Source organism: Lytechinus variegatus, chromosome 1 (genome assembly GCF_018143015.1).
Source record: "Lytechinus variegatus isolate NC3 chromosome 1, Lvar_3.0, whole genome shotgun sequence".
Classification (NCBI taxonomy): Eukaryota; Metazoa; Echinodermata; class Echinoidea; order Temnopleuroida; family Toxopneustidae; genus Lytechinus; species Lytechinus variegatus.
In genome coordinates this window covers 73,502,315-73,515,234 of record NC_054740.1, presented here as the reverse complement: position 1 = coordinate 73,515,234, position 12,920 = coordinate 73,502,315, and the positions used below count along the sequence as shown (strand labels likewise).

General features: G+C 35.7%; 1 protein-coding gene across 2 annotated transcripts in view; it reads right to left on the bottom strand.

Annotated features, from left to right (window-relative positions):
* LOC121422448 (DNA ligase 4-like) overlaps positions 1-12,920 on the bottom strand; it is a 41,246-nt gene that overhangs the window by 12,553 nt on the left and 15,773 nt on the right. For both annotated transcript variants that reach the window (XM_041617512.1, XM_041617503.1), the window contains exons 7-18: positions 12,453-12,545; positions 10,596-10,700; positions 9,894-10,000; positions 9,306-9,386; positions 8,867-8,932; positions 8,392-8,438; positions 6,916-7,012; positions 6,161-6,220; positions 5,018-5,118; positions 2,655-2,746; positions 898-993; positions 187-297 (exon numbers count right to left, since the gene is read on the bottom strand). In XM_041617512.1, coding sequence (XP_041473446.1) covers positions 187-297; positions 898-993; positions 2,655-2,746; positions 5,018-5,118; positions 6,161-6,220; positions 6,916-7,012; positions 8,392-8,438; positions 8,867-8,932; positions 9,306-9,386; positions 9,894-10,000; positions 10,596-10,700; positions 12,453-12,545 — 1,056 coding nt within the window. The remainder of the gene's footprint in view (positions 1-186; positions 298-897; positions 994-2,654; positions 2,747-5,017; positions 5,119-6,160; positions 6,221-6,915; positions 7,013-8,391; positions 8,439-8,866; positions 8,933-9,305; positions 9,387-9,893; positions 10,001-10,595; positions 10,701-12,452; positions 12,546-12,920) is intronic.

Sequence of the window (12,920 nt, the reverse complement as noted above, 5' to 3'; positions counted from 1 at the left end):
AATCAGGGATATAGTTATGTAGGTATTTCTGAATATATTCTAATTTATCCTTGTACACTGTAGCCATCATATTTCTTCCAGTGTTTGGCAAGTTTCTGGTTGAATTCAAACAGCTCTTGAAGTTTGATTGCATTGTTTGTGAAATAGCGATATAATATGAGTGTTTCTAAACACAGGGATACTTACCCTTGTGCACTGTAACCATCTAGGTGGGTTTTCTTTGTCATATTTCTTCCAGTGTTTGGCAAGTTTCTGGTTGAATTCATAGAGCTCCTGTAAGGTGTAACCTGATCCAACCTACATGCACAAGGACAATATTGATTTCTTTTTTATTTCAAATTTTAATCTATTCATTTAGCACTTTTACAGTGATTAACATAATGAATCAACAGCAATGTTGTCCTGAATCAAAACTTAAAGACAATCTCTAATTCAATGTTAATATTGCATGTCAAAAGAAATATCTGCTTAAGTATCAAAATGATGACTAAGCATTGTCTCTATTACTGATATTTGGAAGAATTTTAATCAATATTTATAACAGTTCAAAATTTTAAACCCCCTGGGGAGCATTTCATGAAAGGACTTGTCAGACGTTTTATCTGACAAGTCCCATTTTATCCGACAGTTACCATAGTTACAGTGCTTCTAACCAATCAGAATTAAGGAAAGTTGTCAGATCTGACAACTTGTGGGACAAAGATGTTGATGAAACACTCCCATGGTGTTTAGTGATTCCCTTGTACTTTGTAGTGACATTCTAATACTATAACCCAGTATCTGCATGTATCTATGTTAGAGGCTTGCAATGGCCAAATGTTGAAAAGCCAATGCATTGTCTACTCCCACGACTTAAAGGGCATTCTCCTGGACAGTACACACTAAGATGATCCTTACCTTGCAAAATGAGTAAAAAATCTTTGGGTGGTCTCCTTCTCTGCTTGGAGGAACGGCTACTGCACACAGGAAGTGAGAGATGAGCTGGGCCCGAAACTGGTCAAACATAATGGGTGAAATAACAAAATATGTTATTATATAAGTTTAAAAGTACCGGTATATGGTAAATTTATAATATACAAATAACAATGAATTACATGTAGGGGAAGGCGGGGTAAGTTGTGACAGTTTTTGCATTTTGCATGTTAGAATTGATATGATTAATAATCTTGTCGAAATAAGTACCTTGCCTTGAAATTTCATTCTTCTGAAATATTTTCCACCTATATATAACTTTCTACCCCAACACTGAAAGTCATCGTGACCTTTGAAAAAACCGATGTCAAATGGCTCAACTTGCCCCATATATGGGGTAAGTTTGAGCCACCTTCTGGGGTAAGTTGAGCCACAAAAACTATGTACAAAATGTATGGGGGAGAACCAGCATGTCAATTTTTTGTTTAAAGTCTTTTCACTTGCTAATTCTCTATAAATACTAACATCCTGTAAAAGGAAAAGAGCAGTCATGTAAATTTGCTCCTTTCAGCCTGCATTTCAATCTATATTTATGGTTTGTTTGTTTTTTAAGGATACATTACCATAGGAATTACCATGGCTCAACTTGCCCCATGCTGTTTGGCTCAACTTACCCCAGTCCGAACTTAGTGCGATAATTTTGTATCCACACATTAATTATGCATCCATCATATAAAAGACTATGACAAGAATGAAGATCCATACCTGGACTAATAATATTGTTATCATGTCTTTATTATATTTAAAGACGTGTGTGTTTATAAAGCACTTATCTATTTCACACTCTTTTTTACTTTTTTGGCTGAAATTCATAGTTTTCAATCTAAAAAACTACTTTTTGTTTCAAAGTTGGAAACAATGTGGTGGGGTTAGGGGTTATGCTATGGGTCATCAATACATGACACCACCACAATGTCTGACTCATTCATTATTGGCCTGGGGCTGGTGGCTCAACTTGCCCCTATGCTCAACTTACCCCGCCTTCCCCTACATAACCAAGGATAATGAAAATCTAAACCAATTTGACAACTGCTGCAAAATGTTTCCTGTACAAAACATTGATCTATACACTCCTCTCTTTCCAGCCAATGCAGGAATAAACAAAACCAAATATGTACATTTCATATGTCACATTTTTTTCTTTAATTTTTTTAAACCAGGCAACACATTGGTATTCAAAAGGCATATACATGTAGCCTTTTCATTTATTTGATATACGATAAAATAGCAATGTTGATAAAATGCCTTGCTTAAGGGCATAAGTGCTATGCTACAAAAGTAAGATTAGCAATGATCATTTCATTATGTGACGTTGAACAGAGTCAATCCCATGAATGCAGGAAAAATATACTGGCTGCTATACTATAAGGTCAAGTTTATGATTGTGCAGCACAGGAACAGCAAATCTGACAGACATACATGTGTACTTATTATGGATGCCAGTTAGAATTGATCAGAGGGCCTGAAAATCTAGAATACAATATTTTGTACACAAAAATGCTAAAACTATGACCTGAAAATAAATTGCCAGAGCCTGAATTCAGGCTTTTGCCTGAAAACTGGCATCCCTGACTTGTGTACAAGAACCCACTAATATCATCAAATGTGATTAATAAGTGCATGTACTCAAATACAGACCTCTATCTATCTACAGGTAACCTATTTGTATGTATTTTTCTTACCCCTTTGCCGAAGTAGCCTCCTACTACCAGTAAGTCTAGCTCATCCATCAGATTGTCCACATACTCGGGTTTGATCTTCAACCATCCACTGCCTATCAGGAGAAATAATGAAAGAATTCAAACATATACTGGTAATTATAATAGAGCTTTTTAAGCGATGCATTAAAAATGTGTATTTTGGTCTGCATCAGTTGCCCGTGCAGTATCAGAGCGCATCCCTAAACTGGACTGAATTCCAATTACGAATACCCCATAGGCTCTAGAAAAAATTTGCTATTGAACGAGCATATTCAACAGTATATAGTCAGAGCTGCCTTAATAGTACGATTTTGTTGTATTCTGTACGATTTTTCACTTATAATACGACACTAGGATTTTTCTAAATAAAATATGATTTTGCGAAAATATAGCTATGGGCATCCATGTATTATATGTGTGTATCTCTCATAAGCATTTTTGTACAGTTAGCATGTTATGACGGAGATCTAGAGCATGTGTATTATGTTACACTGACTGGCATATCATATACCGTGCTCGCTATACATAAATGTGTGTGTGCACAACAGGCAAGTACGATGTGCGCAGTGCTAGCACACCCATGGCCAAGCCAGGTACTCAGATGTGCGCACGTGTGTGCATATGCATGTACTGTGTGTGAATCTCACGGTGCTCTACCATCTTTGGTGCGAATCTAAATTCACTAGCGCGCTGGCGACATCGCTTCAACCTTGTACTTGTCTTCTTGAGCACCGTCGTTGTACGTTGTCTGTGATCATTGTTCAGAATAAATTCTGTAATATTCATCATGACATCGAAAGGATCTTGATTATCACGGTTACAAAGATTCCTATCCGAATATTTGACTAGGTGGCCATGCAGAGTGGCCAGCAAGAAGAACAATTACACCGCTCTAAGGACGGCATGTGCATGTGAATTCTTAATATCGCATAGCGGACATCACCTTGCACCCAGAGGGCAGTAACGCTATGCTCATCTAGTTAAAGTCATGATGCTGATTCTGTCTATCTCCCATAGTAATGCATCTGACGAAAGGCTTTTCAGTATAATGAGAAAGAATAAGACAGAGTTTAAGTCCAGTCTGAGTAGTACTGCAACATTAAGTGATATTCTCACTCAAAAGGCAACATGCCAATGTAAAAGGACAAAACTGCTTTGAAATGAAATTCAGCAATAATCTATTAAGTGCAAAGGAGCAGCGATATTAGCAGCTGCATCAGGGTCCAACATGTAAATGAGGTAATGTATCAGTCATGCACATAATTACGTTACTACATGAAGATCCTATGATTTTACCCCCCTAATCCTATTCATACCTGTCGTTATACATTATATACAAAGGATGATTTCGATGACATTTGGAGGAACAAGGATGCCGAGAATACAGGGAAAGCTACGAGAAAATCAGTGACATTGTTTCAAGCCTATTTGCTGGAGAAGGAACAAAGCAAAGAGTTTGAAAGCCATGACAAAACAATGCTCGCTTCGCTGCTGGGGAGATTCTACTTGGAAGCGAGAAACTGAAGAAGGATCATTTTCAGGTTTAGAGGGAATCAAATGGCTTTGAGAATGAAAAAAAAAATCGGGATGATCATTCAACACGAATTGACGGTGGGAGGATGTACAAAACAGCAAAGATCGCCCAGTTCCATCATTGAATTAATACATTTCTCAGCTCAACCCATCATATGAAGCATTCTTCCAAACCCCTAAAACAGCCGGTATCGCATTCCGAGCCATCCAATATAATATAAATATCCTCCTGGTCACCACAACTCATAAAACATAAGAGATAAATGAAATAATTCTAAAGATAATTCATGCTCATACATGTATTCTGGTTTATTTATGAAGAGTCATATCAAATATCGAATTCCAGGTTATCAATATTAATACGCACAGAAAGGTGAACAAAATTATCTTAAATTTCATACAAATAAGTATTAACTTGCTGAAAATTTGGGGGAAAGTACAATTTTACTGGCCTACAGCTATTATTTCCAGAGAGAAGTGAAGAATGATTAATGGGCTTTCTGCATCTATTCACTTACCGGTAAGTAAGGAAATCATCAATTACGTAAAAGTGGTATCCTGCTCTTGGAATGTCTTTATACACGGATCAAACAAGATATGCCTTCAAATGATCAAACAGAATTTAATGCAGCAGCTGTGTACGGTATTTATAGTGTGTTTCTGTGTACGATTGAAACATTTTTTTTCTCCGGGGGAGGGGGGGGTGGGTGGTAGAAATTCTCTTTCAATGTAACTCATATACGACACCTTGCATTCAAGGGTATACATCTCCGCAATAAAAGAAATGTTTTAATGAACAAAATAATTCAGACCTTTCCTCTTATCCGGCCGATAGGTTGATTCCGGATGTTTGACAACAATTCCTTCTTCTCGTCTATCTATAGCGTCATTCAATGCCTCAACAACCTCAGCCCTGAAAAGGTAAACAGAGCCTCAATCACTGCACAAAATCAACCCAGCACGGATTGGCAGAAACGCCCTTTATACATGTATGTATAGTCCTGACAGGGACTGTTTTGTATTTTTTCAGTGAAAGTTCTGACAAAACTGCTGTTTACATTTTTACCAAAAGAATACAAAATATTACTTGTCAGGACTATATTCATTGTGTTTTCACAAACATTCTCTTCTAGATTTGCTGTCATACACACATTTAAAGATCATTAAAAGTATCCAAATAGTCATCAAGAGTAAGCGACATTCTATCTAAATGAAATAATAGGGAACGGCCACATCAAAGCAAGTTGGTATTCAAGGAAAAGTGAAAGCTTTTTTCCTTTTTGATAGTTTGTTAGTGAGACAATAATGTACTGAGGTACAATTGTAAAGGAAAATAAAGAAAACACCCCCCCCCCCCACACACACACACAAATGTACACACAATATTGGAATTAAATATTGGGTTTTTATGATGGTGAGAGAATCCCATGACTCATCAGTTGAAATATTATAGATTATTCAACATTCATTCAATTCACAAATACAAGAATTGCGCTACATTATGCAAAATTACTACATGTACTAACTGCCCTTGGGTTAGAAGAGTCATTTTGGATAAAGAATAAGGTGTTGATTAATTTGTATTTGGATGCTGGGTAGATTACTGTATTCAATGAGTGGTAGACTACAGTACTTAAGGCTTTAGAAAGACATGCTTTTGTTTCCCTGGGGGATTATTTGTACAACAAAAGATACAGACCAGGATACTTGTTACTTAAATTGGCATCTTAATAGCAACTCTTCTCATACCACAAAGAACTTGGGGATTAAACAGTCCACATGTATTGTGTCTATAAAGTCATGTTTTCATACATTGCAGACTATACGTTCCCCATTCTGACCACCACTCGTTTCTACTGTATCTCTCCCAAGTGATCACAACATTCCTTCCCTTTGCCCAATAAAATAAGTGATACCCCAAGTCTATTCATAAACGAGTGGTCATTAACACTTACTTTGTAGCCGCATCTCTCCTTTCTACCAGGACCATTCTTCCTTCTACTACAGTGAATACTCTACAATGAAATAAATACACATTATGCCAGACATTATTCCAATTCAGTAGGTCCCCATTGCATATAAGTTACCATTATGGTAACTTTGTCATGCAATGGTATCTTGCATGGAATCCTAGATTTTGATTGGCTGTTGATCATCGTTACCATGGTAGTTATCATTGGATGGCACAGATAGACCATAATAGTAACTTTTATGCAATGGGGCCTAGGACTCAAAGACTGTGATAACCTGTGATCTAGCCATATGATAGTTTACGACCAAGTCACAATTTTTTGGATAGTTGTATACACAGCCAGTCCAAAGACATCAATTCTCACACATGGGTAGCATTCCATGAAAGAGACTAGTCAGACAATTTGTCCAACAAGGCCTGTTTATCCAACAGTTACCATAGTAACAGTGTTTCTCAATTCTCAGCCAATCAAAATCAGTTGTCAGATCTAACAACATGCCGGACAACGAATGTTGATAAAATGCTCCTCTGATTGGAACAAGTTTGCCAAATTCCAAATCAAACATACATGTGCAATGGTGAAGTACATAATAATGGTTATTTACTGCAGATTTGTGAGACATACACCATAGCATAGTCAAACTACTATTACTACTACTCTACATAAACATAACTCTAACAAAGAATAGTATGCATTAATAACATGGTACTTTAAATAATAATTTTCTGAGGACTCACTTTGGTAGGTAGCTGAGTCTTTCCTTCAGAGGGCGGTTGGCAAGTTTGGTGTCATTTACAAGGAGAACATCAAAGACAGCATAACATACCTGAACATCTGAAACAAAGAATCCAATCAATAAGATCTAATTACAGTATGCACACTGTTCAAAACAAAAGGATTCCACATTTTGTTCCAAAGATACCAGTGAAGATAATAGTATAAAGATGTACTGACAGCTAGTGAGGTTACAAGATCCAAAGTGCTCAACCCACAACTGCTACCCATTTTTGTTGCTTACTTTATATCAGAAGTGTACAAATATACAGTATCAGTCAAAAGTTTGGGCACACCTGTAATCAGAACTGATTTTTTACAACCATTTACAATTTATTCGCATATGCTTTGCAAACACAGTGACAAGTTGATATCAAAATAATGATGGAGTTTGTCATTTTGTGTGTTAAGGGTTGACTTGAGCATTTCATAATATTTTATTGGTTTTTAGTGAAGAATCTGTCAATATTAATTAATCAGTAAAAAACAAACATCACTTCCGAAGCTAAATAAGATACCCTAGTGGTGAAATAATTGAGCAGTTTCATATTCTCAAAACTTACCGGTCAAAAGTTTAGTGTCTCTTATTTTTTCACTTTTTCATCTTTAATAATTCAATTATACCATTCAAATGTTCCTGAAGTTGAGCATATCTTTTTGGTGAATACAAAATAAAAGATAAAACAATTGTGACAATTGAAATCAAGATGAGACCTGACATAGAGTACAAGCACAGTACCTTGTAAACAAAAAATGCTATTTCTGTATCTGCAATATCAAACTTTCTTGACAAGTTCAGAGGATACACCTTCCTTGAATCTTTGATTCCCTAAAGAAGACACCTCTGGTTTTTATGATGGCATGGCAAACATGAGGCATTCGTATGAAAAGTTACTTGAGCAAGTCTAGAGAGATGTTTTTTCAGGCCTCTTTGAGGAGTTCCAAAAGATGCTCAGCTGAAGTTGGCTACTTTGCCTTTACGATTCTGTCAAGTTCATCCTAAACCATCTCGGTAGGATTCAGATCGGGTGACTGTGATGGCCATGTCATAATCTTCAATTTACTCCCATGTTCTTTCTTTTTTTAGATATTTTTACACAGCTTAGAACTATGCTCAGGGTCATTGTCTTGCTGAAAGGTAAACTGGGGGCTGACCAACTTCAACCCAGATGGAATGGTATGTCTCTGGAGGATACTGTGTTAACCATGTTGGTCTAGTGTACCCAACATGATCACCAGCTAATAGAAAAATTGCGCTCGCGTGATTGAAGGCCGAGGCCTCAGGATTCCGCCCCCCCCCCCCCCCAGCTGTGAGAGGGGTCCAAATAACCTGGCACTATTAAGGTTGATGCATGGGTTAGGATTTGAACCAGTATAATAAAGAGTTAATATAAAGAGTTAAGTAAGAAAATGCTTACAAATTTCAAGTTCATATTTACCTTCATCATCACGCAAGCTTTTGATATCAAAGTTTTCGCCTTTTGAACTGTACATAGAAAGGAGACATATTCTTGGTTAAGAAGTTAAAAGTTGAATGTGGGTGATATTATTGATGTTTTCTCAAATCAATCTCATTTTAAAGCATCTTTATTCCTGTTACCTCACATTAATGTTTGTTGATGAGAAGGCTATGCTATTGTTTTTCTCACAGTGAAAAACTTGTCATATCACCACTGTTTAATACCTACCTAGAGCATTTCATTCATTTTTTTGTTTCAGGAATTTTAAGTAATTATCTAACTATCCACACATATTTGACTTTGACTTATTATAAAATTATAATCTCATAATATTCCCTTATGTTGTTTACCGAGAGTCCACTTTCATATGCCTGAATGAATAATTGTGTATGACAATAAAAACTTGCTTCATCTACATCATATCAAAAATTGAAAATACGTGGTACATACTCACATGAAAGCTTTTGTATCTGCATTGTATGCACACATTTCACCATCCAATATACAGGAATGGACATTACTGTAAAGAGAGATATGAGAGTCATGAACAATTGATTTTTTTTCTATTATCAAAGAAATATATATTCCCATTCTTACTGCCCATTTACTTTTCCTCCCATATACATTATATATCACATATAATGAACTAAAACATGAGTCAGATAGTATTCTTGGGACATCATTAGTGTGTTTGAAGAAAGTTGATTGAGCGAAGAGCCCAAATAAATTGTTTAATATCTAAAGGGTAGCCACAGAGTGAAGCGAATGGTCCAGATTTCAAAACAAGATCAACAGAGGGAGAGATTTGACTCATTCTGGCAAAACTTAGTGGCACAAAACTTAGTGGCAGGATAAAAAGAATCATCGGCTACATGAAGATCAAGATCACTCACCTCTTAAAACAGTTTGCAATGTATGGTGTCAAGCTACCCTCCATTGGACTCTTTCCAAATGACCCAGAATAATCATGAGATCTGGGGATTCAAAAAAAGAATGACAAAATATAGAAAGATAGGAGCCTATTACAAAGAAATATTACATGAGTATATCAAGAACAGAATATTGGCTAATTTTTATCCATTGAAATTAATCCTCCCCTAAATATTTAATTTCTTTCATTTTTTTAATCTTCAAATCTGTAGAAAAACAAAACTATTCATAAAGCGAATTGTTTTGCACCAATTATTCAATTTTTAATGTTTCCATATTGTAGTAACTTTTTCTAAAAAAGAATGTTAGTAGTGTTTAAATCCCTTCATGTCTAAAGATTACCTGATTTAAGATTCATGTAATAAGGTACCCCATATAATAAATAATGTCAATATGCAACATTTATATTGATTACATCTTTACATGAAATCCTTGGTAAATTTCCACTCTAAGCAAATTTTTCACACCATTTCATGTGTCACTTCTAACAGTCAATGACTCATATATTCTCAAGAATAATGTCAATTCTATTTGTTTTTCAAGATACCAACCTTCTTGAAAAATACATGTATTTATCTCCTTCTTTGTGAAGCTGCATTCTCTCACCATCTAGTTTGGTTTCAATCAGAAAGCTCTTGTGTTCCATTATACGTTCAACCTTCACATCAAACAAAAAATATAAAGAAGCGACAATAGTACAAACAGCCATCATATTGCTTCTAACCCTCCAACATCATCAAAAAAGAATTACAACAAGCAATTTATGTACTCTGTCAAATTGAATACAAAAAAATTCATTGTTCCCAAAACAATATGCAGAAGAATATGTATTCTCCTTAAATAGAAAAATAAGAAGAGAATACACTTCAATGATCGCATATCCAATCAATGTGAGTGGTATCAAAAGCTCTTTGTGAAAACACATTACGACTTTACGATCGACTGGAATATGTAGTAGGCCTATAGAAATATGAGCTTAAAGTATTTTATACTAACGTCCAATGTTGAGGGTATCTCAAATTGTTTCAATTATACTAATGCAAAAAAAAATCATTGCACTTTAAATAGAAATGTTCATCAGCATCTCAACTCAAGCTAAATTAGACCCAAATTCAGCTTGCTATAATCAAAATTAAATGCAACGTTATGCATGACTTCACAAGCAGCTTAATGAAGCAACCCCCAGGACCATTATGTTTTATTCGGAAGAAACTGGTTTCTTGAGAATATAATCAACATTCCATGGTACTCACCTGTGTTATTTTTGCCCTTTCACCTAGCATAGGGCTGAAAGGACTGAACACACTGATAGCGATCTCATTCAGTCTCACACTTGGGTCAGACAAGTCACTGCAAACCTGCGTGAACAGCAATAACAAGATACAGGGCTCGAAGATAATCAGAAAAGCAGAACAAGATTTATCATGTTATATTTCAAATAAAAATCCCAAGACATTCTTGTAGATGAGAGGCCTAGACTTGCAATGCTTACTTACATCTTTCAACAAAAGGTCATGGATTTGAATCCAAGCCAAAGCTATAGTGTCTTTCAGCAAGGGATTCATCCACACTGTGCTGCACTCAACCCAGGTACCTGGCAATACTAGTATATGGATTTCATTTCTTTAAATACTTGTGCACTAGGAAGGTGACCAGGCCTAAATGCAAGTCAATAACAATCAATAGCATCTTTAACACTCTGCAGAGCCTTGGTAACAAGTGTTCTACAAATAGCATTATTAATTATCATAAGTCTAAGAGTACTTCCCATATGTCAATACATGTATGTAATATCTTGTGCATGTGTCTCTGTATTGCAGATCCTAAGAGCCAAATTTGGTTCTCAATGAGGGACAACCTCATGTGACATAACGAAATTCATTAAATGTGTCATATTTTAAGCAAAATAATTGAATGAGTACTCAAAATAATGAATAATCCTGGGGACCGTTTCATCAACATTTTTGTCCGACAAGTTGTCAGATCTGACATCTTTCCTTGATTCTGATTGGCTGAGAGGCACTGTTACTATAGTAACTGTCGGATAAAATGGGACTTGTCGGATAAAACGTCCGACAGGTCCTTTCATGAAACGCTCCCCAGAATGCTCTTGTATTTACAGTATACATGTACATGTAGTTGAGCTAAGCATGGGTTATTAATTGTTATTATAATAGGAAAGGCATTATGATAATGAATAGGATGATTGACAGTATGCATCTATAATGCTAAAATATTTAGAGGGCAGACTCCACCAACATAAGAGTCTTGAGTGAAGACTGTCAACTCCATAAGAAGACAAGAAAGAGAGGTGTCAGCAAGAAAATAATTGAACTAGTGAGGAATATATATCTTTTTAAAAACTATTAATTATAATGTACATGTACATAACTGGAATTATTGTATAGTTATCAAGGGCAGATCCAGAATTTTCCAAGAGGGGAGGGGCACATATTTCCAAAGGAAAATTTGACAAAATAAAAGGTCTTCACTTTCAAAAGGGGGGGGGGGGCACACTTCTTTTTCAACAGCATTTTCACATTACATTTTTTTAAATTTTGCTTCTCAAAGGGGGGGGGGGGGCATGGGCCTGCAATGCCCTACCCCCCCCCCCTCTGCATCTGCCAGTGTATCATATAATTTTTGTGTAAGCAATTGAATTCACATCACAAGACATGCAAAATTCTTATTCAGGTCCTATTTTCTTTATCATGCAACATGATACTGTAATTGTCCTTCTCATTGACTAGTTTCTACTTTGTATTCTCTCTGTATTTGAAATACCAAATAAAATGATAACTTTGATGACGGGGTGTTAATTTGTCATACACCCCATTGCCTTAACCAATTGTAAGCTGCATACTTGCAATGTGGGTGAGAATTGCAAAAGAAATTGTGAAAGAAAGACTTTTACTGAAGTACACCATTGATACCATCAGGGTTCTACATGTACAGTATTTGTTTTAATAAATTAAAATGTTCTATAAAGCATCAATATGAAATTCAAACTACTATAATTCCCTCATGCAGGTTTAAACCTCAATGGTAAAGCAAACTGTTCTCAAGATAATCTAGTTTTTGCTGAGAACAAACACTAATGACATATCTACCTTTGCGAGACTGTTTGTCACATTGAAGAAGTCTTCAGCATCCGGATGAAAGGTACCAAGAATAGATTGCTGACTAAGACCAACTTTCATTTCCTGCAAAAAATCACAGAACATCATCTTGTTATTATAGTTGATTATTCCACTGCACTGAATTTACAATTTATTTGAAATCATATTATGTCATCTGAAATGCATAAAACCACATAAAAGTCTCTATAGGAGAGTTTCATTATCACTTGTTACTATGTCCACACGAAGTTGATTTTTACAAAGCCTCTGTTATTTCCTTTTTAAACAGCCATTATTTATCTCATCCCTGGTTTGATTCTTTCAAACTTTCATGATCAATTCTAATTGTCTATTTTATCCTTACATTAAAATCAGTTTTATTATCAAGGGTAGATACACCTTTAGATGGTATGTGCGTAGATATGGGTATGGGGGAGGGGGGAGCAGATACTAGTACAG